This window comes from Ursus arctos, unplaced genomic scaffold (genome assembly GCF_023065955.2).
Source record: "Ursus arctos isolate Adak ecotype North America unplaced genomic scaffold, UrsArc2.0 scaffold_18, whole genome shotgun sequence".
In the NCBI taxonomy this organism is placed as follows: domain Eukaryota; kingdom Metazoa; phylum Chordata; class Mammalia; order Carnivora; family Ursidae; genus Ursus; species Ursus arctos.
The window spans coordinates 57,281,692-57,306,390 of NW_026622852.1; the positions used below are offsets into that span (position 1 = coordinate 57,281,692).

The window sequence follows — 24,699 nt, forward strand, 5'->3', positions numbered from 1 at the left end:
CTTGCCCATGACCGCCCCTCAGCCTCTCTCAGGCTGCACTCCCGAGAGCAAACACCAGGGGGCAGGTGGGCACACGCACTGGGGCTTAGGGTGGGTCCTAGGATCTGGGGGCCGGCCGGTGGGGGGTGGGCAGAGCCTCGAGGAACCTCTTGCCCCACCGTGGGCACCCCGTGTCTGACCTTGGAGGGCCAGCCCCTCTCCGCCCGTGGCCACTGCCTGAGGGAGGGCTGCGTGCCCCTGGGCCAAACCCTCCTGCAGCTCTAGGCCTCACCAGCTGGGCGCCTAGCTCTTTACTCACTGGTGAGATGGGCAGGTGCCCTGGCCCCTGGGGACGGCTGGGGGCTCTCAGATGCGGTGTGCCCAGCGCTGAGAGCTCAGGGCTCAGTGAGGGGCACCTCCCTCCAGGGCTCCAGGACCCCGGCCCCACTCCCACCCCAGCCGGGCCCCTGGGGCTCACTCACATACAGATAGTCCTTCATCGCGGTGTCCAGCATCACCAGGTCTGTGAGGAACGTGCCCAGGTAGGGAACAGTGCCCTGGATGACACCCTGTGGCATGGGCGTGGGGCCGATGAGCCAGGACCAAGGCTCCCCTCAGCCGAAGTCTCCACCCCAGCCTCTCAGAGCAGCCCGGGGATCTTCAGCTGTCTCCCCAGACTCCCTCCTAGTGGCCACGGATCCCAAACTCCCCTTAGTCACCTTCCAGGCCCGGTATTTGGCAAATCACCAAGGTTCTGTGGTTCCTGGACCTTCCCCACTGCTAAACCCACCCCGGCCCGGCTCTCCCAGGCCTTTGCTCTGGTAGCTGCCCCTGGCACCATCAAGACAGCAGCTGGTCAGGGCACGGCCTCCCAGAGGAGGTCAGGTCTTGCGGGCAGGTCAGGCACTGCAGCAGCAGGGGGCAAGGGCTGGGGGCGACCCCCTCCTCTCCTCACTGGGAGGCCAGCCCCCTGCCTCTCCCAGGCCTCGCACACACTCACCGTCTCCTTTGGCCGTTTCTGGGCTCTCTTGGGGTTCATCTCCAGGGTGGCAAACTTGGAGGTCCCCTCCTGCCAGGTTGAGGACAGGGTCAGTGAGATCTTCCTCTCCTCCCCAGCTTCCCTTCCAGCCGACCTGACCTTGGGCCTCGGTCACTGGTACACCACTCACTGGGCGGGGGAATGTGGGCCAGCAGCCTGGCCTCCCTGAGCCTGTTTCCTCGTCTGTCGAGTGCAGGTGGGCACGACCCCCGCCTCCTGGGGGTCTCCAGGCACTCGACATCCATGCCTGTTCCTGCTGCCCTCGCCCGCTCAGGGGTCGGGGCTCCGCACAAAACTCATGCACATTCCTTTTCTCCTGGCACCTCGCTGCTTCCCCACGAGTCATGAGACCAGAGGGACCCTAGGCTCCTCATTCTTCCATTTTCTGAGAGGGGCAGTGACTCGCCCGAGGTCCCAGAGGGACTCAGAGGAGAGCGGGCTCCTCCCTCCTGGCTTGAGACCTGCTCCCGCTAACTGATCTTCTGGCTAATTTGAAGCCTTTGTGGCAAGAGCCCAACAAGACTCCCTGGGATCCATTTGTAGTGTCTGGCCCGGGGCAGAGTCCCCCAGTGCACCCAGAGCTGCCTCCCGGGTCTGCTCATATGGACCCAAGGCTGGGCAACCCCTTTGGGATGTGGCCTCTGGCTCCCCCTGCGGTACCGCATCCCTAGGCAGGCAGGGTGCCCTCCCCTTGAGCTGCAGTGTGGACAGAGGGAGCCCCCCAGCCCTGACCCCATCCACCCACCAGCCTGGAGGAAGCAGGTGACCTGCTAATCCTATGAGCTCACCCATTCCTTCTGGAACACCCCAGCTGCCCCCACCCCATCCCCAGGGCCTCCTGTTCCCCAAACTGTCCCCCACCGGCCACGGACCGAAAAGCCCCCATTCTCCCCGAAGTCCAGACAAGACAGGCCTGGAGTTTTTCAGAGCAACTCCTGCGGAGAACCTCCGTCCTCTGCCCGGCTGTACCTTGATGAGCAGCTCTCTGCTCAGAGAATAGTTGTTCTCATCCGAGAAGATCTCCGATAGCTTCTGGAAGATTCGGAAGCTGTCCCTGTGGGAAGGAAGGACAGGCTTGGGAATGGCGCACGTAGCTGTGCGTGCTAATCCACTTCATTTTAGAGCCCAAGGCCCCAAACTGCCCGGCTGGGTGCGCTCTGCGGGCCCGGGGAGGGGAGCTCTGTGTGTGGGGGTCTGTTCTGACCCGTTTTGATTTTAAGTGGATAGAGTGGTGTGGCTGCCGAGTAAACACAGGAAAATCTCCAGTGTGGCTCAGTCTAGTGGCTGACAGGTAAGGAAACTGAGTCCCAAGGCAGAACTGCTGGCCTAAGGCCAATGGACCCTTGGAGGCCCCACCAGCAGGCCTGGCCCAGGATTCACTGCTTCCTGGCAGGTCCCGGGTCACCCTGGAGCTCCTGCCGAGAGAGGCTGGCCCACCTGGAAACTTCTTCCCACGTCTTCTTCAGCCGGTGGATGGAGTTGCTCTGTAGGGCTGACAGGATGGCGTAGAGAGACGAGAAGTTCTTGAGGACGCGGCACTCCTGGGGGAGGAAAAGAAGGGCCGAGGTGTGACTGCGGTCCCCGCGGCCGGGACCTCCCGTCCTGGGGGCGACGGATGCCCGCAGAGCCCCGAGAGCATCCCCTGGGCCCCGGTAAGCAGCACTCCCGGGAGAAGGAGCCGAGCTCAAGCCACGGGAGGAAGTTACGGGGGAGAGATCACCGGGGCAGTGGGATGTGCAGGCCGGAGTGCCCCTGGGAAGGAATGCTGGGGTCTCTGCGGGGCCCGGGACCATGGTCCAGCACCCTGAGGCCAGATGAAGTGAGACAGGGGCTCCCCGAGGCCCCCTCGGAGGCGTACCCTGGCCACTTCGATCCAGTGCTCCACCACCCTGGCCCTGTCCCGGGCCGTGACACTCCGGTCCCCCAGGCAGGTGGTGATGACGCAGTTGGCCACGTTGTTGAACTGGGTGACAGTGGCCCGGACGCTGGGAGCCAGGTGTTCCTTGCCCTTCTTGTCCCTCTGCGACCAGATGGAGCCCAGGCAGTGGTAGGGCACCACCTTCTTGAACAGCTCCTGGGGACCAGGGGGAGAGTCACCAGCTGCCACACCCCCGAGCTCAGCATGCGGCTCGAGGCTTGCAGGGCTGGCAGGGGGTGTGTCTGGGCTTTGTCCTCTGCCTACCACGGGCGCCCCACAGAGGAGGGACCCAGGAGGACGCGCTGGAGGAAAGAGTGTGGCGTTTTTAGCAGCCTGTCCTCCCTAACTCCAAGCCCCAGAAGGTGGCTCACAGCTGCCCATACCGGGTGGCACTTCCAGCTCCCCCATCATGCCTCACTTCTGCCCCGCCCAGATGCACACTCGCTGCGGGGGCCACACCTACAGGCTCTGCTGCCTGCCATAACTCTGGTACACAGCAGGTGCCTAATAACTGGCCGATCGAGGGGCTGACTGTGGAGCTGGATGCACTCAGGGAGATCCACTCCTCACCATGTGGGCCAGGCCCCGCCCAGCCCGCAACTGTCCCACACCACGTAATCCACAGTCGCTGTGTGGACGGCTGGGGTGCGGAGGGTCCCATCTCTACGTCCACAGTCCGGAGATCACACAGTGAGTCCTGGTGGAACCGGGATACGGACCAGGACATCCGCTCTGGACCGGGGGATGTCAGGGAATGGACCAGAGGCCGGAGGGAGGTGCGCCCCTGCCCCGCCCTGCCCTGCCCTGTCCTGCCGGGGAGAGGTGCTCACCGCATCCATCAGGGTAAACTGCTCTGCCACCAGGTCGGGAGGGAAGGCCAAGAGGTGAGGCTTCTCATTCAGGCCATTTTCTGCAGCCACAGGTGAAGGCCAGGGAGGCCCGGGTGCTGGAGCTGCCTCCAGCTCGAGAGTTTGTGACAGAGATGGTTTGGGCTCTGGAGCAGGTGCCAGGGCTGCCTCTGGCTCTGGGGTGGGTGTCGGGGCTGCCTCGAGCTCTGGGGTGGGTGCCAGGGCTGCCTCGGGCTCTGGGGTGGGTGCCGGGGCTGCCTCAAGCTCTGGGGTGGGTGCTGGGGCTGCCTCGGGCTCTGGAGCAGGTGCTGGGGCTGCCTCGGGCTCTGGGGTGGGTGCCGGGGGTGTCTGGAGCTCTGGGGCAGGCAGGAGAGTTGGTGCTAAAGCTGGCTCTAGTTCTGGAGCTGTTTTTAGAACTGGCGCTGGAGCTGGAGCTGGAGACAGAGCTACAGGAGGAGAGAAGTTTCCATGTGCCTTTGCAGAGACAGAGCCCAGGCCAGGGGCGCCCAGAGAAGCCGCAGCCAGGAAGGAACCCTCCCCAGGACGTCTCCCCGACTGCCTTCTACCCGCTGGGTGCTCTGAGCCCAGTCCTTGCTCCTGGCCCCACACCAGCCTCTGGGGGCTCCTCCCTGTGGGGCCAGCACCGACCCATCCCCACACACCGCACGCACCCAGCCCCAGCCTTCTCACCCTCGGGCTCAGCCTCCGGGGGCCCTGCGTGCTCCAGCTGGGCCAGCAGAAGGTGGGCACGGCGCTCCAGGTCAGAACCAGGCATGTTGAGCTGCACGTAGGCCACCAGCTGCTTGAGGCAGGGAAAGTCTGGGGGCTGACAGAAGTCCTCCGAGTACTGGTCCAGCCAGGTGCCCAGAATGGAGGAGATGGCACTGGAGGTAGGCAGACAGGGAGCAGAGTCAGTGCCTGGCCTTTCCTTGCACACGGCCCCCTGCCACACCCCTGGGGATGCTCCGTCCAGAGGCCAGGCCCGCCCAGCCTACCCCCACCGCCATCCATGCAGGGGCAGGTCCAGCCAGCAGGTGCAGCCGGCAACTCCACGGGAGGGAGCCCTCCATCACTGCTGTGAGCACCCCTGCCTTCCTCAGGGGAGCCTGACCCACTCCTCTGTCTGTCTGGGTCCCTCCCTGCTGCACTGGAAACTCCAGGAGGGTCGGGGGGGGGTGGTGTCTGCTCTGTCCCGGCCCTGGTGCACACAGTAGGCCCTGCAGAGGCCTGTGAGGGAGGACGGAACAGGCAGCGTCCCTCTGCCCAGCCTGCCCGGGCTCTCACAGCCCCTCGACCCCCAGCTCCTGCTCCGACGGCTGCCTGACGCCCTTTCAGGCACGTGGGGTCTCCTCTTCTCGGCAACACTATTCTCGGGAACTGCTGTCCGGCCTGTCCAGGCCCCACGTGCAGCTGGCCTGGGAGACCGAGGCGTGAGGCCCCTGCATGAGCAGGTGGCCCCCGGATCGGGTCAGGACACGCAGGGCTGGGGTGGGCAGCGGACAGGACACACTCCCCTCAGGGCCCAGCCTCAGCCCCCAGCCTCCCCTCTGCTCCCTAAGCCCCGGGACCGCAGCCCCAGCTGTCTGACTCCTGTCCTTCTGCAGGAGAGGCCCCCACACCCCCATCCTCCAGCAGCAATCACGAGACGTGTGGGGGCCAGGGCTCTGCCCGGCACCCCCGGCCCCGCCAAAGCCCCGCATGTCCCCCACCTGGGACACAGGGGACCCTCCCAGCAGACCCAAAGTCCACTCACTTTTTCAACTGGTCCTGGGGTCCGCCGTCCTCGTCAGAATAAGGGAGGATGCATCCGTATCTAGAGGAGGCCGTGAGGGCGTCACGTCTACCGTACCTGCTATGATGTCTAGGGTTACCGGCTGACTCCCCGACTAGAACGGAAGCCCGGGAGGGCAGGGAGATGGTCTGCCCTGTGCACCGAATTAGGCGACATGTCCAGAAGGGGCTTTATGTCAGAGAGGGGACGCGCCATGCCCGACACACCCAGCCCGCAGGTGAGCGGCGCCTGCTGTGCAGGACAGGGGCCCTGCTCACCTTTTGAACAGCAGGTCCAGGACCTGCTGGGTGGTCGTGAAGGCTCGGTAGGTGCACAGGAAGACAGTGACGTAGGAGAGATCGCTGTCCCGGAAGGCGGGCACTAGGTGCTCCACCAGCTTCTCCAGCGTGCCCGCTTTCACCGTCCGCACCTTACAGGTCTCATACAGCGTCAGCGCGGACTCGTTTTCACACTGCGGTGGGACGAAGGAGGGGCGGGTGGTCAGCGGCAGCACCGTGGGCTGCCAGGAGGGTGGGGGACTGGAGCTCAGACACGCGTCCCCCGCAGAGAAACATGCTCAGCTTTGGAAGCGGAATTTGAGATGGGGAACGACGACAAACACAGACCCGACCCTTCTGGGTCAGCCTGTTAGCCGGAGGAGGAAGCGCATTCCCCGGGTGAGCCCTGGCAAAACATGCCCATTCTAGAGACGAGAAGACAGAGCCTCCTTCTAGGGTGGGGAGATCCTGGGTGTTCGGGCCGCACCGGGGAATGGCTGCGGCAAGGGGGTCACGTCCAGGCCCAGGGCACAGAAGGGCTGAATCACCGTGACAACTGGCCTCCCTTCTGGAATGTTATGCAGCAGAGCCAGGCCCTACCTCTGACCTGGAGGGGTCACATGGCTGTGCTCCAGGGGACAGTAAACTGTACAGGAGCCTGAGCCTCACGCCTTTGGGGTGAAACTCGCCTTTCTAAGCGTGGTGACGTGGAAGGCTCGCAGGTGTGCAAGGAGGGGCTGCCAGCTACTTGAGACAACTGGGGGAAGGAGTTAAAACAGACAGGGGAAAATACAACATCACCTGGGGCCCAATGTGAAGTGGAACAGTAGAAAAGTGTCTTTTCTGATGTTCACGCAGGTATGTGCAGAGCGGTTTTTTTTTGTTTTTGTTTTTTCTTTTTAAGAGAGAGCGAGCGTGTGTGCACGGGCACAGGAGAGGCAGAGGAAGAGGCAGAGAATCCTAGGCAGGTCCCATGCACCCGCAGGGCCGATGCAGGGCTCGATCTCATGACCCTGAGATCATGACCGGAGCCAAAATCAAGAGTCAGACGCTCAACCGACTGAGCCTCGCAGGCGCCCCTGTGCAGTGACCTTGCCCCTGACCGAGCCCAGGCCTAGACAGTGGGGAGGGTGTGGAGGCCCAGGTTCCTTCAGGAGTGGGACTGTGGGGCTCTCAGGCAGGAAGCCACGGGAGGGAGCCCAAAAGAGTGGCCAGAGAGTCTGGAACCTGGCGCCTTCTCAGGGTCCGGGGGGTGGAGGCCCCGCGCCTGCACTCACCCCAAGCCAGCGCTGGCCCTTGTGGGTTCCATGGTGCGCCTGCACCTTTCGCAGGGAGATGGAGTAGATGACCCCGTTGACCAGCTCCTCGCCGATCTCCTGCGTGCAGCTCTGCAGAGACAGTGCCCCATGAGCCTTCCGGTCCCCAGCTGAGACACAGCGTCCACACAAATTCCCAAGCCAGGATGAAATGGGCCGGCAGCTCAAGGGCTCGGGAGTGATGTCAGGGCTGGTGAATGCTGCCCCCAGCCCTCGCCTTCCCACCCCATCAGCCACAAGGTAGGTGTGAACAAGACCAGCCCTCCAGGTTCCTGAAGCTGCCAGCAATCTGCTCACGCCCAGGCGGGGTCACTCCCCCTGCCCCCAAGATAGGTATTGCTGTTTCATCATTTCATAGATGAGTATGTGGAGACTAAGAGAAAGAAAGCCAGTCTAAAGTCAAGCCTGCTGTGGGCAAATGGCAGACCCAGGACCCCCAAGGCCCTCCTCATCTCTCCCCAGCCCATCCTGCCCCCACCCCAGCTGAGTCAGCAGGCATGGGCAGCTCCTCCTGGCCCAGCCCTGGAGTCAGCATCACGGGTCAGGGGCAGGTGCAGGGCATCCCCGACGGCCACACTCGAGGCCACTTCCTTCCCTTTCTGCTCATTCATGCCCTGGTGCCTTCTTGGGCAATAGAAGAGTTCCCAGTTCCCCGTCTGACATCACATGCATGGGGACAGGGTGCAAACAGTGACGGTGCAAGTGTCTGGGCAGATGACTGGGGTGTCACCGGACCCAAAACCATGGGGTTTTGGCTGGGACAAGAAGCGGGATCATCTGGCTGCTCCCTGGACCCTGAGCAGAAAGGAAAGGCCCTTGTTTTAGGCGGCAGTGACCCCTCCCACTGGGCAGACTGGTCTGGGGGCTGTAACCAAGCCCTAGCTGGCTAAGGCTGCTTAGCCACATGGGCTTGGGCTTCACAGCCCCCTCGCCCATCTGCCCCTGTCCAGGGAAGGGGGAGCTTGCAGTGAGGTAGGGGGCCTCTGAAGGTTTGGGGAGGAGCTGGGAGGTGCCAGCTGGCAAAGGGCCATCAATTGCAAGGTCCATACCAGCAGCTGGGACCACGGGTCACTGCCTTAACCCAAGGTGGGTGTGGAGCTTACGGAAGACCCAGGCCAAAGTGCTGACTCAGCCCACCCACAGCCTTCCCTGAAGCCCTCGGCCTTAGCTGGGCCGTGCTGCACCCCTGGGGTCAGCGACGGGGTGCCAGGGCCTCTCACCTCCTGCCCAGCCCTGTGGGCCACGGGAAGCCAGCTGCCCTCTAGAAGGGCACTTCCTTTGACTTGTGGCCGCCCTCCCACGCTGGGCACTGGACCAAAGGGGAAGCCGCTGCCATCACATTCTCTCCGGAGAGAGCGCAAGCCTATTTCTGGGAAGTTAGCAGGGAACCCACAGGTGGAGGGCCCCCTGAGCGGCACCCCCCACACCCACACCCCTCTAATGACCCAGGCTTGGGGAGGTCCACTGAGCAGGGGAGACGCCTCCCAGAGCAGAAAAGCTGAGACATATGCCCATGTTCCCTCCCCCATCTGGAAGAGCCCTCAGAGGAGACAGGCTGCAGAGACCAGCAGGCCCCCCGAGACGGGGCCCCACCACCAGCTGCCCCCGCCACCCCGGACGGGCCCGGCCACCCTGGCATGTCCTCAGCAGTCCAAGGCTACTTCCCGCAGAGGCCCAGCCCGGGCTGGAAGGGCCTGGCCTTCTCCAGGGTTATTTTAGCCACGCGTGGCCCAGCTGGGAGGAACACTCCGGTTGCGGGCAGTGATCTGGAGGCCCCATGTAGGATGGGCCGCCAGAGGGCCCTGCACTTGAACTCCACAGGCACCTGGCTCCCAGTGGGGCTCCGTCAAGGCCTCTCAGCCAGGCCGGCCACAGCGGGGGCTGTAGACAGGCAGTGGCCATCCCCTGCAGGTCCAGAGAGCAGCCCCCACTCCGGGCTGAGGGCCTCGCTGTCAGAGCAGCTGGCCTGAGCATCACATGGTCCCCAAGCCCCTCCCCCACCCCGCAGGGGCCCCCTTCTGCCGCCAGTGGGGGGGTGGGGGGCGGGGCGGGATGGCGGGAGCCACACTGGCTGGGACCGGGGGAGTCACCGCCCTGTCACACAGACGCGGAGCTGCTCTGGTGGGTGTCTCAGCACCGCCGCCGCCGGAACAAAAGCAGATCCTCAGAGCAACGCTGAGTGCACGCGCCATGTAAACGGCCTCCCGAGAGATGGCACACGGGCCGGCTCTAAGGCCAGGCCCCGGGCACGGGCAGACAGTGGCGGAGTGGGACATTTGTTTCCTGCTCCTACCCCCTTCCAGGGACAGAGAAGGAAAGCAGCCAACAGTCTGGCATCTGCCCCCCAGAGCCCTCTGGGGCAGGACAGGCAGAGCAGGGTGTGTGCAGGCCCACACGGCTGGGGGGTTCCTGGGGGAGGACGGGAGTGGCCCACCAAACAGATGTCCCCAGGGGAGGCCTCTGCAGGGCGGCCCTTGGCGGACTTCTAGGGGAACAGAAGGCCACAGGGACTGCTGTGTCCTTGGGGGGCCAATGTCCCCAGGGCCCTGGGACCCAGTTGACAGCTGGGCCTCCCACACGCTGCCCGGAATTCCACAGCTTGGGGCAAGGGGAGTGAGGGCGCAGCGGTGCCCCCAGGCCCTGGTAAGCAGAGGCCAACAGAATGGGCACCCTGCTGTCCCTCTGAGTGCAGCCCAGAGCCCCAGGGACAAGAAGGAGAAACGGCCTGGGTGTCATCTGATCAGCCTTCTCAGGGTGACAGCTCAGTAGGGTTCCTGTCCCCAACGGACTGCAGGCCAGGCCCCGTTCTCTCAAGGGAGAATAATGGGGTCGCCAGGGCCCATCCCACCCCCTATTTTGGGATAGACCCGAGGGGCCCCGCTGGCTTGTCCCCAGCCCCGCCATCTCTCCCAGAAGGCGGCTCGTGCCAGCGCATATGGAGATGGCACCTTCACTCGCATCACCCCTTTGCTCCCCTTGGGTGTATATTCCCCATGGAAGGTACAACAAGGGGCCATAAGGGGCCTCCAGGCCCACAGGTGCGTCCTCTGCAGACGGGCTTCTCCTACGGAGACCTGGTCCAGGGCTGGGGCACATGGAGAAGGGCTCGAGCTTGCACCACGGGGTCCTCCTGTCTCTTTAGGCCGCGTGTAGAGCCCCGGTCCCACTCGGGTGGGGCGGGGGTGGCTCCGACCACAGTGCTTGCACGTGCATCAGATGGGTCCTTACTGTACCCCACTGAGCCACTGCCCAGGGCCACGGAGTCACAGAGGCCACCCCAGGCCCTCACCTGGACACTGGTCAGCACCCTGCAGCCCTGGGCACCCAGGAAACAGGAACGAATGATGCTGGGCACACCTGCCGACCACAGCCCCCAGGAGGTGCTGAAAGACACCCAGCAGGGAAACCCTCAGGGCCCCTACGGAGAGGGCGGGACTCCTAAAACTGCCGAAGCCAGACCTGCAGCTTCCCGACTTTTTGGCTTTTTGCTCAAATGAAGGAGCCGCAACGGGAGACAGACCAGAGGGCCTGACCAGCCCTCCTGGGATCTGAGGCTCCTGGGACAGTTTAACTGTGGCATCCCACAAACATCTGTAGAGTGGAGACCAAGGCCCGTGGCTGCAGGTCTGGGCTGAGGAGAGAACCCAGGACTTCTCAAGTCCAAGTCCCGATTTATCTCTTAGACCATAAGCTACAAGTAGGGGAAAAGAAAAAGCCTCCTGGTGTGTAGCAGGGCCCTGCCCTTGACCTCTGGTGGGTGTCCTGAGGTGACCCGAGCCTGAGGACACGGACAGGACCAAGTGGGAACCCCGGGTCAGCCCTGGACAGGGGGCGGGCCACACTCCTGGCCCCAGGCACAGAGGCAGCCTGGGCTGGGGACCTGCTGGTTTGCCGGGGCAACAAGGGAGCTCAGTGACCCCAGCTCCTGGAGTTTGGGGACCAGCCTTGCCAAGTCCCCAAAGAGGCTGTCCCCAAGGGCCCTGCCCACCAGCCTGAGCCCAATTACTCATGAGCATGTTAAGAGAAGGAAGGAAGGATACCCCGGGTGGGGAGGGGCGAAGGGACCTCTTGTCCATCCAAGGCCAGCTCCCCACTGTCAGGCTAGCAGGCCACCACACATCAGGCCTTTGAGGGAGTGTAGCGGGTGACAGCTGAGGAGGAGGGTGGCCCGGTCCCAAAGGGGGTGCAGGGCAGGGCCAGCTGAAGGTCCAGCCCCAAGAGCCACAACCAAGCGTCCACCACCAACCACAGAGTCCAATGTCTGTGGGACCTGCTGGGGGCCAGACTTTTCACACACTCATCACATCTAATCCTCCCAACACCTCGCTTGACAGGTGAGGGAGGAGCTGGGTGGGGAACTCACTCACGTCAGAGGCCCGGAAGTGGCAGCCAGCACAGGGAGTTTAACCTCAGCCCATGAACCTCCCATCTAGGCCCGTCCCCTACCCTGCTCCGCTGTGGCTGCCGTACTCACAGGCTCAGAGCAGAGGCCAGAGGTGGGAAGGCCTTCCTCAGGCGACACCTCTGGTTGGGGATGGCGGGGCCCAGCTTCCTCGCACCTGGCACCTTCCCACGGAGCGGGTGGTTTGCTGGGGTTCCTGCTGTGGGCCCACAGCTCAGCTACAGGAACCGGGCCTGAGAAGCACCAGGCCTGAGTAGCACCACGCCAACCGTGCCGGGCGGCGGGCAGCATAACCCCAAGGCCCAGGGCACGGGCACGCCCCTGGCACCTTGTCAGAAAACACAATCATGGCAGCCGCCACCTGTCTGGCTCTGACACTATGGGGACCTTGTCAAGCTGCCAGTCTCACTTGGTCCTCACCTGAACCCTAGGGGAGGAACTGGTACCAAGCCCATTTTACAGATGAGGATAACCGAGGCTCCGGGGAATGGGAGGAAGTCTAGGGCCGTGAGGGGCCACGCCTGCATCCCCCGCAGCTCTCTCCCCTTAGCGCCCCAGCTCTTGACTGGTGTGTGACTCCGCCCCTTGGTTCAAAGGACATTCAGGCTCCAGGTGTGGCAACACAGTGCTGCGCGAGCATCCAACCCCTCCCCGGGCCCCCGGAGCGCACAGGCAACACCCACACCCCAGAGCCCCCCCCACACGCAGGCCCTTGAGCCACGTGCACCTGCCCTGCTCACCAAGCAATCCTCTAGCTCGCCTCCGCTCACTCCCCGCCGCGGGCCGGCTGCGACACCGGCAGGACTGGGACTGCTCCAAGTTCTCTCCTCCTGCACTAGGCTGAGGTTTCAGCTCCGTGCCCGCAGAATGGGAGCGGGGAGAGTCGCTTCGCTAGAGCCGCGTGTCCGGGAACACGGCGTTTCTGAGCCCAGGAGGCTGGAAGCCCGAGCCCGGGACAGGGTGGCCACCGCGAGGTGCCGTGCCCTGGGAGCCGTCTGGGCGGCGGGCCAGCAGCCCCCGGGAGCCAGTCCTTGACTTCTGTGCACAGGGTCCTGAAAGCACCCCCACTGGCTTGCTCAGAGCTGTCCAGGGCCAGTGTGTCATTACTCCAACTCCTTCTACCAGCCGTGAAGACGGGGTCCGAAACACACGTCTGACTTCCAGGTGGGGGATCCACCTGAGCCCCGCCAGTGGAGACCGTGTGGCATGCGTCAGTGTGTCCCACCCACAGAAGGAAGGAGGGCCCAGAACAGCCAGCCTGGCCCCTCTTCCTCTTCTTCTGGGACCCCTGAGGAGTCAAGCAAGAGGGGAACCCCAGGGTCTGTGGGGGCCCAGCAGGTGGCAGTCAGTCCCCTCCAGAACTCCACAGGCCCCGAGGCTGGAGTGTGCAAAGAAGCCCTTCTCCTCACAGATTACAGTCTGCAGCCAGATAAAGACCCCCCACAAGGCTATGCCTCTAGGGCCTCGGGTGTCAAAGGCAAATGAGCCCTGGGGCTTAAACTGAGCGGCCCACAGCGTGATCAAGAGAGCAGACAATCAGGAAGGAGACAGGAGGCTGGGGCGGGGGGGGGGGGGGGGGTGCGGACTCTCCTATTTATCCCTATTTGAAGAACAGAGAAGCCCTCCTCATTCCATTCCCCCCAGACTGTGCTCAGACCTTGCGCTCACAGGGTCATACGGTGGGGGTCAGAGTCCCAGCTCTGCCACTTCCCTAGCTCGGTGAGTTTGTGCAATCTAACCTCCAGGGCCTCAGGTGATTCGCCTGTTAAATGGGCAATCCTGACCCCAGAGAGACAAAAATGCATGTAAGTTACTTAGCACAGGGCCTCCCACAAAGTGCTGGCTCTTGTTTGCTATGTTTTTAAACCTCTGGGGTCCAGCTGCAGGCCTGCTCCTTCCCAGGAGCTCTTCCCAGTGTCCTCTGGCCCAGAGGACTTTTGCCTCGCTACCTTTCACGTGACCAGGGGGCTCCTGGGCTGCCTGGGCCTGGTTCTGTTGCCCCGACAGCTCCACTGCCTGCCCTCCCGATGCCCATGCACTTATAATTGCCTCAACAGTGAGCTCTGCCCTATTCTTCTCTGATCCTTGCAGCGGGCTCGTGCACACAGTAGGCGCCCAATAAAGAACGGCCCACGTTCAAATCCTGGCTGCACGTCCTCCTTAGCTGTGCATACATTAAGATCAGGGGCTTCACTTCTCTGAGCTCCCATCTACTATAGTCCATCTACTATAAAGTGGGGTCGACAATACTCTGCAGGGTTGGGCAACGGCAGCTGGAGTGAAGGGGTGGTGCTGCAGCCAGTAGGGGCTACAGACCGAGATCTCCTGCCTGGCCAAGGCAGTGGCCTGCCCAAGGCAAGGGCATGGGCCAGGTGACTTCGAGAAAGCACAGAACCCCTCGGGCTGAGCTGGGTCGGCAGCGACTTGGCTTACGATCAAGATGATGAGTGGATGTCCAGATGTGCAAGGACCTCTGTCAGCTCGGAGAGGGAAGGACTGGGTCGAGGCGGGGTAGGGAAATGGGGACGGGGGTAGGGCAGGCAGAAACTCCCTGGTGGTTTCCAGAGAGGACAGGGACCCCAAGCAGGGCTGCTTCGGCTCTGGCATGCTACAGAGACCAGGAAATCAGCTCCAGGATGGGGGGTGGGGGTGTGTTGGCAGGAGGGACAGGGACTTCCCCGTTCCCCCCTCCCCTCGGCCCATGGTAAATGGTCATTGTGTTTGGTTTCCGGCAGTGGCTCCTCTCCTGCCAGGACCCTGGTTTTCCTGCCCCAGCCAGAAGCTTCCCCTTTGATTTCTAAACAGCGGCCATGGCCTGGATCTCAGTGCTGAGGCCGGGTGAGGGAGAGCAGCAGCGAGAGAGGGAGCTGGAGAGGGGGAGGGGAGGGGGAGATGGAGGGAAGGCAGAGCCCTGGACAGGGGTCGGGCTCAGTTCCTCTGGGATGCAGACGGACAGAGAGGGAGGAAGAGAAGCAGCAGAGGCCCGCCCCACCCAGGCCAGGAACCTGCCCAGCCCCTGTAAGCGTGCAGGCCAGACCCTCCCAGCACACAAAGCCCAAGCCGCTGCCAGACGTAATGAAAGTCAGATGAGTACTGGGCTGGTGTCAGGGCTCCCACCCCCACCCTCCCTGGGGGTCGCTCCAGCCGCCAAAGACTGGAGCTGTGGGTGGATGAGGGCTGGAGAACTCGCCTGGCCCTGCCACCCGCCAAGCTCAGGAAGAATCTCCCAGGCCCACAGTTCCCCCACCAAGAGCTCCCCCTACCCTCATCCTCCCCCCACACCGGGCATGGAGACATGCTTTATCCTTGGGCAAATACGCATCTAGGCCCTGCCTAGGCACTGGGGTTACAAGAGGCACAAGATCCAGGCTGGCAACCTCCAGCAATTACAAGGTACTGTGGCCTAAAGTGATGAAAGGGGAGGGGGTACCAAGAGGGAGGGGTGCCTAACCAGCAAGGGGCTCAAACTTCACCCTTAAGGCTCTGGCTTGGCTTAGATGTGCGCTGAGGCCCTGGACCCAGAGACGGCCTCTGTCCAGGCCCCATGCCCAGACAGAATGCGGCCAGGGGGCCCATCCCTGGATTCCACCACCTATGTGGCAGTCAGGTGAACAGTCAGATGGGAGGGGGAGGGCACCCCCCCCACCGTGACCCCATGACCCACTGGGCCCCACTGCCCAGAGCACACCAGAAACAAGAGACCCAGCCCTCACCTAGTTATCCCCACCCCCATTCGTGACAGGCACACCCCCTTTTCTGAATCCTCCTGAATCCTTATGAATTCAGGGTGTCGGCATATTTTCTAATCAAGCAGAAATGAGTCACCCCCTTGGCCTGAGAGGCCCTTCTCGCAACCTCGCTGCCTGGACACCTAGCTGCACAGGTTGGAAGCCTGCCTGTGTGCCCTCCACCTCCCTTCTCTGGGCAGCCCTGAACACCGGATCCACGTCTGCCCCCAAGGGGTACCCCTGTAGCCCAACTACCTAGGAGTCTGCCACCCTAACCACTAGCTCACCTCCTGCACCGCGAAGCCTGCCGACTGGTGCAGGCCCTGGGCAGGCGAGGGAGGACTGCGGCCCAGCCCCTGCTGTCAGAAGTTCGCCGGCGTAAACAGACAGTGACAGCCCGCGGGAACAGATCTACCTGGGCCGGGCGCGGGGCCGGCACACCTAGGCTCGGTGGGGCCGGGCACCGGGACAGATACAGGGGGGCACGAAATGCCGGCTCCGGTCCCCAAACGTTTGGACCGTTTGTGCGGCAGCCCCCACGCCCGCCTCGCCGCCCGTGGGCTCGGCGCGAGGAGCGCGATTTCCCTCCCGGTCGGGCTCACCCACCTCCAGGCGCGGCAGGTCGGGGTCGAGCTGCGTGAAGCTGTGCAGCACCACCGGGCAGCTATCGGGGCCGCCCACCTCCAGGCGCACGGCGTCCCACACGCTGCGACTCCGCCGGGAGCCCGGAAACAGTGGCTCGGCGGCGCCCGCAGGCCCGGCCGCCTCGGCCCACATGCGCTGCACCATGGACGGCTCGCGGGTGCGTGGGCGGCCGGCCGGGCCGCGGGACCCGGGGCGGCGCGGGCGGGGGGCCGGCCCGGCGCGCGGCGGGGGCGGCGGCGGCCAGCGCGGCTCGGCGCTGCCTGCGCTCTGCGCCCGCCGCCCGGCCCCCGCGGAGGTCAGGCCGGGGGCGGGGCCTCGGGGCGGGGCCGGCGACGCGGGGGGCGGGGCCGCAGATGCCGGGGCTTGTGCGCGCGCGCGCGCCCCCGCGAGCCGGCCGGCCGTGCCCGGGAGTGCACGTGCGGTGCGTGCTGCGGGGGCCGCGCTTAGGCGCCCTGCGTGGGTGCAGTGCCTGTGTTGCGTGGGTGTTGACACGCGGTCGAGCGGCCCTGGTGTCAGAACTGCCTCCCAGGAATTCCAGTTAAGTCTGGCTCTGTGGCCTTGGATAAATTGCTTAACCTCTCTGAGCCTGTTTCTTCATCGGAGAGGATCTCACCGCGGAACTGATGTGCAGCGCTCGGCCGGTGCCTGCGCCTGGCTGTGTGCTCAGCGCTCAGGCGCGTGTTGATGTGTGTTCGGTGTGTGGGGAGAAGCCCCACCCTTGCTTTGTCTGCGCTATTACCTGTCAGCGCCACAGCCACAGCCGTGCTGAGGAGGTAGGAGCAGAAGGGAGGTGGGGGGTGGGGTAGAACACAACAGATGTCACCGGGGTTGGAGCCTTCCAGACATTCAAGAAAGTAAGGGGTCAAGAGGGACAACTGCCTGCGAGCACCCGTCCCTTGGCTGGTCAGCTGGGGCCACTGGTGGCTTGAGTGCTCAACATCTCAGTGCAGCGGTCAGGCTGGGAGTCAGGCTGCAGGGCTAGGGAGACCCAGCGACACCTTCTAGAAGCCCGTGAGGTAGAGGGAGGCTGAGCGTTAACAGCAGGGTCAAGAGGGTATTTATAGGTGCATAAATGAATGGGACAGTCCTGCACACCTAACCCACTGCTGGGGCCTTGCCTGGCCGCTGGCCTCAGCCCTCAGCCCTCAAAGAGCCCCAGCCATTGCTGTTAGCAGCCCAGGCAATACTACCAACCTCACCATAACTCGTCTCCTACCACTGGGCCTCAGTTTCTCTATTTGTAAAACGAGAGGGCAGGACCAGACTACACATTCCATAAGCATATCGTGTGCTCCCACTGTGTGCCAAGCCTCAGATCTCCGCGCATAGTGGGGCCCCAGCAAGCCCCACCCACCAGGGGAGCACCAGCACCATCCAGCCAGCAAGCAAGGCCTTGACAAAGACAGGTAGAAAACAATCTGGCAGTTTCTATTAAGGGCATTAAAAATGCTCTTGCCCTTTGATTCAATGATCCACTCTTAGGAATTCACGCTAAGGACACACACAGAGGGATGAACATGGGTCTCTGGACAAGCATATTTATGGAGACGTGGATTACAGCTCTGCCAAACTGAACCAACTCAAATACCCTCTGCTAACTCACAGGACCCTTGGCGCCACTGTGCCCCGGGGAACCATGGTGCAGGGCACGCTCGGCTGTAACCACGGACTAGGAAAACCAGGCTGTCAAACATGCTTTGAGACCAGACGCTGCTGCTTTGCAAAAGTGATGGTGGTTATTTCTGAGCAGTGTTGTACATTTTTTTTCACTTCCAGAATTTTCTAATTTTTCTACAATATTTTAATAATCACGCACATGTAATAAATACTGTTTGCTTTTTTTTTTTTTCTTTTTAAGCAAGATAAGTAGATTTAGTTTGGGGTGAGGGTCCCCAGGACGCTGTTTAGGAAGCTTCTGGGCTCTCCCCCCAGGGAGGGTGAGTTGGGGAGGCAGAGTTAGACGAAGGAGGTCCTCACAGAGCAACAAAAGGGTGACCTGGCCACTGGCCACCGCCCTCTGGCTAGAAGCTCCTCTTCCCACTCCTTCTCCTGGGGCCAAGCCCTCAGCGCCTCTCGGAATTCGGAGTGAATCCAGCACCTGCCTGCCCTCACTTATCTCTCTCTGCTCTGCTCTCTTTATCTTCTTCTCCCAGGGAGGGGCCTGGGAAGCAAGCTCAAGCCCATTTTACAGCATGGAAAAGGGCCCATGCAGGCCAAGTGACTCACGAGGGCTGGAGGAATGCACCTGATGTCCCCACCTCTCCAGCCTTGAAGGTCCAGGTGCCGCAGTGGAGGGGCCCAGGTAGGCTGGAGAGGTGAGGAGTGGGGAATTCCAGCACTACCCCTCTCCCCCACCAGCACAGCTGGCTGGGCTGCCTCCCATCCCGGCTGCCCTACCTGCACATTATCTGGGGGGAGGGGGCAGGGTGGCATAGCCTTAGTCGACCAGTCCTTCTGCCTGGTTCCCCCTCCCTGCCTTGTTCCCCCACACCTAACTTTGTGGCTCCCCCGTGGGGTCCTGACAAGCCTGCTTACCACTCCAGCTGCACGCACACATGTGTGTACACGCGGGCACACACACACCACACACACCTTAGTTCCCAGAGCGTTGGTGTAGCAGAGGGCAGGCTGGGACACGGAGATGCCTGGGTTTGCAACCCAGCTCCGCCCTTTTCTTACCGTGTGACCCCCTCTCCCCAGGCAAATCACCTCCGCTCCAAGTTAGCTTTCTCCTGCGTAAGCAGAGCATCACTAAGGAGACAGCACGGGTAAAGCACGTCACACAGGTGCTCGGTGCCCCCACGTCAGACAGGGCAGACTCTGCCCCACACTGTCAGTGACCGGGGTTGCGGTCCATGGGCGCCTCGGGCTCGCAAGACCCTCTCCTGAGCCGTCCCGCGCTTCCCTTCGTAATCCTGCCCCAAAGCTGTGGGGCAGACCCCTCACCACGGGCAGGGGGAGCCCAAAAGAGGGGCCCAGGGCAGTAGGCACCGTCTGATGGGAGAACAAAGTCACCCACAAAGTGTTCTTGCCAGAAACTAACCGCGAATCCAACCGGCCTTCTGCATGTAACTACCATTTGGGGGAGGTCCCCGGGGGAAGAGAGGAACGTGTTAATGAGGATACAAGCCATAAATTCGAAACTGGAGGGATCTCTAAGGGACACACCACCCCGTTTCTTCAACAAATACATTCCAGGGGGAAAAAATAAAGGGGAAGCCATAGATTAAAAGAAAGGTAAGAGATGTCACCAAATGCAACATGCGGATTTTAGATTGTGAGTTGAACAGAGCAACTATTTAAAAAAAAAAACACTAAAAACCTAAGGGACAATTGAGATTTGAACAGTGCTGGGTATTTGTTGATATTCAACATCTCCTTCTGGGTGTGATCGTGGTAATGCAGTTCCGGCTAGAGTAACATATTGGAATGTGTATGCCCGGGATCTGCGCAAACATTGTCTGCCGCCGGGGACGGCAGGACGTGAGGGCTGTGAGCGGGGAGCGGAAACGAGTGTCCTCGCACACTGGGAGCATTACAGCTCGGATACATTTATGCACTTTCTCCACTCTTCTGTCTAGTTGGAATTTGCCATTATAGAAATTAGAAAAGGAAAAAGGACAGAGTTTGAGTCTCACCGTGGAAGTCCCTGAGGCTCCCAGCAGCCATCAAGGGAGGGCGACAGTCTCCAGACCCCAGGTCATGGCAGTGGACACCTGGCCAGCTTCCCCATTTTCCGTGTTCCTGACCTGCCCCGCGCCCAGGGCCACTCCTAGCATCCTTACAGCAAAGAAGGCTGGGGGCTTCACTTTGGAGGCTGGGAAACTGAGCCACATAGCTCCCACGCAGCTGGAGGCAGCCCAGTGACCTCGGGTGAGTGAAGACCAAGGTTATCACCCCTGCCTTTTGGAAGGTCTGCTGGGAGAAACAGCACAGAACGCTGTAGAAAGTGTGGGGTTATTAGAATTGGGGCCCTCCTCTCATCTCTCATCCCTCATCCTGCTCACAGCTCACCCCACCCCCAGCAGTCCCAGGTTCCCAATCTTTCCCTGGGGAGTGCACCTGCCCTTCCTTGGGGGTCACGAGAAGCCCCGAGAACAACGCTACGCTGTACAGACCGTTCTGCAGCCAGGATGCTCCCCGCAGAGGAAGCTTCCAAGACAGGCTGAGAACTGACAGGGGCTGGAAGCAGGCCACATCCAGCCCACACGTGTGTTTTGTTTGGCTTGCAAAGTATTTTTAAATTTTTGAGCCAACAGTAAAAGGTCAGGTGATTTCATATAAAAATCCACGTTTCTGGCTTCTCCCGTAACTTCAGACAATCTGGCCACATGGGATCTGTGTTTCCGAGCAACAGGAGGCTGGGTGGGAGCTGACCGGCAGCTGTCTCCTTTGGGCAAGGCTCAGGCCCCACCGGGCCTTCCATCACTCCCTGGCTTGGAAGCCCCCTGAGCAGCCGCCTCTAGTTAAAGGGAGAGGGGTACTGAGGCCAAACCTCTGGGACCCCTTCTCCTTCCTGCTCCCAACCCACCATTGCTCCCACAAGCGTACGGCAGCCAGAGGGGTCTTGACCCTTCAAAAGTGCCCCCACTACCTTCAGGGCAAAAGACCAAACCGCTTGGTGTGGCCCCAGCTTGCATCTGGGGGCCCTCTTTCATGCGCCCAGCCAGGCTCACACAGAACTGCGATGGTCCCCAGCGCCTCGAGCCATTCCCTGTCTCCTGCCTGGCCCCCGCCTCCCACCCCCGTCCAGTACATGACAGGTGATTCATATGTGCTGCTCCAGCCAGCCTACAAATCAGGACCCGGCTTTGCCTTGGCACAGGGTCCCGGGGAATGGGGTCTGAGTCCAGCTGCTGTGCTAGGGAGGCCTCAGAACCACAGGGGGGCTCAAGGCAATGTCTAGGCAACCACAGGCCTTGCCCATCACTTCCTCCAACCTGGGCTCGGCCAAGGCCGCAGAGGGTGCTGGTGGCCGAGTGAGGAAGAGCAGCTGGCTATCCAGACTTGGGTCAGGCCTCGGTGGAAGACCTTTCACGTCTCTCTGGGCAGGTGGAGGGCCCCTGTCCCTTCACGGTCTATATTTAGAGCCCGAGGAGGACATGAAGAGGGTGTAGCCTGTCTGGGCTCCTGGGTCACTTCCTGATGTCAGCGTCACCATTCCTGGCCTGCCTGGCTCCTGGGCTGGCCTTAAGTGGGCGGGTGAGCACACACCTTGGCAGGAGTGATGTACCTGGGCCAAGAGCGTAGGCTGAGCCCCACCTCCTCTGTCTCCGGGTTCCTGGAAACCTTCGGGGGCCTCCTTCTCTTCCTCCTCCTCCTCCTGGGGGGAGGGTTCCCACGGGTGGGAGGGCGAGCTCAGAGTTGGTCAGGAGGCAGAAAATGAAGCATCCAAACCTCCAGGAGACCATCTTGGGTGGAGGGATGTGACATCATTATCACCCCCAATCTCTGATCTCACAGGGCGTTACTGTCCCGGGGCAATGAGAACAAAATACATCAATGCCTGGAGCCATGGAAACGGCCCAGGACTGGCATGCTGAGGGTTCCGGATCAGCCTTGAGCTTGCTCTGGGGCCTCTCTGTCCTCCCCTGGAAGTGGGCGCTCACCACCCCCGACACCAACTCCCAGGGTGTTGGGGGGGGGCACTCAGAGGAGCATAGTGCAGCCCGTTCACCGTGATAAACACCATCCACACAGTGGGGAGCGGGGGTCACTCTGACAATGGTCCCCCCGCTCCTGGAGTGCTCAGTGCCCAACACCCCAGGGATCACGGACACCGGACACTTCTCAACATTGCCCATCTGCCCTGTGATGGCCAGAGGTGAAGGGAGGAGAGGAGAAAGAAGCAGAGGAGGAACAAATAGATGGAAATGCAAAAGAACCCAAAACACAGAGCGTCAGGGAGAGGGGACAGTGGGAGAGGCGAACAGAGCTCGCAGAGCCCGCGTCAGAGAAGCACAGTGCACACCAAGGAGGGGGCCTGGAGGTTTCGGAATCTCTCTCTTAAGATTTGGAGCCTTGATTTGTGTTCAAGTCCCTGCTCTGTACCTTCTTGGCCTCAGTTTCTCCATCAGGAAGATGGGGTGATACTAATAACGCCATCACCTGGCTCTCAGGAGAGCAGATGATAAAACAATGCACAGAAGCCCTTGGAAACCTGAGAAGCACCAGAGGAACAGGAGCCGCCAGGACAGCCCACAGTCCGCCAGCAGCGGCCGAGCAGGCTGGGGGCAGGTCGGCCTGGGTGGGTGCCCGCTGTGCCCCTCCTCTCACAGCCGGATGGGGGCTGGGGACGCCCACTGGCTTCCAACCGGGCTCCTTCAACCAGTTCCGATAGAGGGGAGGCGGTCAGGGGAACCACCTCACGGGCAGCGGGCCCTGCCTGTGACCCGCCTGGCCTCCCGGCAGAGGCCCCGCTTGCCCTGGAAACTCACCTCGGGGGCTGCCGCCGGCACGGGGGCTGGCCAAGCTGCGGGGCTTCGGAGAGTGGCGCGGCGGGTGGTGGCCCAGCGCCTGGCAGTCACCACAGAGACACAGGCAAAGAATACCCAGCCCTTCCTGACCCTGGGCGCAGTGGGCCTGGCTTCCCGGGCCATGGCGGCACGGGAGCCAGGCAGGGGGTGGGCTCCCGGGGAGGCCCTCTGCCAGTCTGCCCGTCTGTCTGCCTGCCTGCCCTGATGGGTTGGACACCCGAGTGCCTAGGCCTGGTGTCATCGGCGTGGCTGTCATACCTGCTCCCATGATGGGCAGGGCCAGGAATTCCCGCTTATACCAGGCCATGGGCCAGCCAAGGCCAGGGGGATGGGGCTCTTTCCTGAGCTGGGCCAGCAGCTCCAGCTCAGACCAGCTCTTCTTGGGGTGGGCCCCGTTGTCTCCTCCAGTACCCCAAAGCCCCATCCCCAGCCCCCTGCCTGCTGGGAAATCATCACCCTAGTGGCGGGTATGAGATCGAAACAGGGCACAGCCAGTGGGGCCACCAGGCAGGTGTGAGCCCAGCTAGGTGCCGTCAGGGGCAGCACAGGAGATCCCCACTTACCCCAAGCTACCGCTTCATTCCTGAAGCCTTCCCTGCTCTCTGCCCTCAAGCCCCTCTGGCCTGGGAGCCAGGCACAAGATCGTGTTTTAAACTGTAAGGACGAACCGAGGGTTGCCAACTGCTCATTCTGCCAAGTAGGGTAGTAAAAAACCCCCAAACACAAACATCGTTACCATTATTCCAGAAAAGACACCACCAAAAGTTAACTAGGAAGACATACCATCAGAAACACCATTTAGCAATCGTTAAATGCAGGCACTTGGCTTTAAGAAAAGCTCACAACCTTGTGCCCATTTTTCTCATTTTGCTGCAAACCAGCCATTGGAAATGACTGATCAAGTCCAATACACCCATTTGACAAATGGAAAAGCCGAGGCCCAGGGGGAGCAGGGGCTTGCCCGAGATCTCACAGGGAGAACCCAGGACTTGCTTCTGTCTGCAGCTCTGCAGAGCCCACAGACGCTCCTTCCGCCGGCGTTCAGAGCCCTGAACCCTAAACCCAGAGGTCCCAAGGCAAAGACAGAGGCCAAGGGGCCAGGTGTTTTCCTTACCCTGCTGGGACTGTGGCCGGGTGGACGTCCCACCCCTGGCTGCCAGGGGGCCGCGGGGACTGGGAGCAAAGAGGGTGCCACAGGGGCTCCGGAGCCGGCCTGCAGGCACATCAGGTCCCCTGGCTGCGGTGGGGTGGCTGGGGCCCAGCATGCCGCCCGGACACAGAGCCCCGCCAGCACTCGCTCTGCCTCTCCGAGTTTCACATCCTCTTCCGGTGGCTTTGTGGGGTGCAGGGGACCCGGCGGAGCAGGCTGCCCAGAGCCCAACCTTGTTCCTGTCCCCACCCAGCCCTGCCTCCCTGTGGGACCTGCAGGTTCCTCTTCTCTCCAAGCCTCAGTTTCCTGATCTGTTATGGATCTGGGGGTGTGTGGGAGCAAAACGGAGGTTTTCAAACACAAATTCTCCCCCACCCCTGGTTTCACTGCCTCCCTTGACCTGGAATTCTCATCACTGGGCTCCAGAGGACATCTCTTTTAGGGAAGAAAGAATCTCTGTGAACACAAGTTAGGAATCCCTGGGGATGGGGGCTGGGTGGGCATCAGAGACACTGAGCTGGAGGTTCCTGGTGAAACATGCCCCCCATGCCACCCTCGTGCCTACAGCCAGAGACCAGCTCCCCCACACCCAAATCCCTCCAACAGCTTCTGTCCTGCACACAAGAGAATCCCAGTCCTCCCTGCCGCCAGCCGCCAGGCGCCTCCCCGTGCTCCCCTCTACGCAGGCGGCCCCTACCCCTCCTCAGCCACCAGGGCCTCCTGCACACGGTGACGCCTAAATTAACCCTGACCTTTGAGAAACAGCAGAGGTGACCGGGCCCTGAATCAGCCCGCCCTGAGCCCCTGGGCCCCTGACTTAGCATGACTTACTGACTCGGTTTCCTCATCTGTAAAATCAGCCCCAAAGGTGCCTGGGGACTCAGCAAGAGCTCAGCAGGGGCCTGGCTGGTGGCCGGCACCCAAGGGATGTGCATTCTAAGCATTCCCGCAGTCGCAGGCCTGTTCCGGTGCCTGGCACATAATGAACACTCAACTGGTGTTGGCGGGTACTGCTGCCAGTGCTAGCATGGGCCCCGCAACTGGATCCCAGTGGATAACTCCGAAATGTGTGTTGTCTACAAGCAGCAAACAGAGGCCGGGGCGCAGCCGGGGCAGGAGAGCGCCACGGAAGGAGATGGCCCTGGGGCG

At 62.1% G+C, this 24,699-nt stretch overlaps 1 protein-coding gene across 8 annotated transcripts in view; it reads right to left on the reverse strand.

The window, feature by feature from the left end:
* The window catches only part of RALGDS (ral guanine nucleotide dissociation stimulator), a 43,522-nt gene that overhangs the window by 5,999 nt on the left and 12,824 nt on the right, over window positions 1-24,699 (reverse strand). The window contains exons 1-11 of one of the 8 annotated variants that reach the window (XM_026514267.4): window positions 23,515-23,732; window positions 7,111-7,221; window positions 5,834-6,027; window positions 5,538-5,597; window positions 4,475-4,668; window positions 3,767-4,230; window positions 2,877-3,092; window positions 2,456-2,559; window positions 1,988-2,072; window positions 980-1,048; window positions 462-548 (exon numbers count right to left, since the gene is read on the reverse strand). In XM_026514267.4, the coding sequence (XP_026370052.1) occupies window positions 462-548; window positions 980-1,048; window positions 1,988-2,072; window positions 2,456-2,559; window positions 2,877-3,092; window positions 3,767-4,230; window positions 4,475-4,668; window positions 5,538-5,597; window positions 5,834-6,027; window positions 7,111-7,221; window positions 23,515-23,625 (1,695 nt within the window). In that variant the 5' untranslated portion in view covers window positions 23,626-23,732. Of the gene's footprint in view, window positions 1-461; window positions 549-979; window positions 1,049-1,987; window positions 2,073-2,455; window positions 2,560-2,876; window positions 3,093-3,766; window positions 4,231-4,474; window positions 4,669-5,537; window positions 5,637-5,833; window positions 6,028-7,110; window positions 7,222-15,885; window positions 16,094-23,514; window positions 23,733-24,699 lie in introns of those variants that run through there. The other 7 variants (XM_026514266.4, XM_057313813.1, XM_048223333.2 and 4 more) reach the window with 7 other exon arrangements.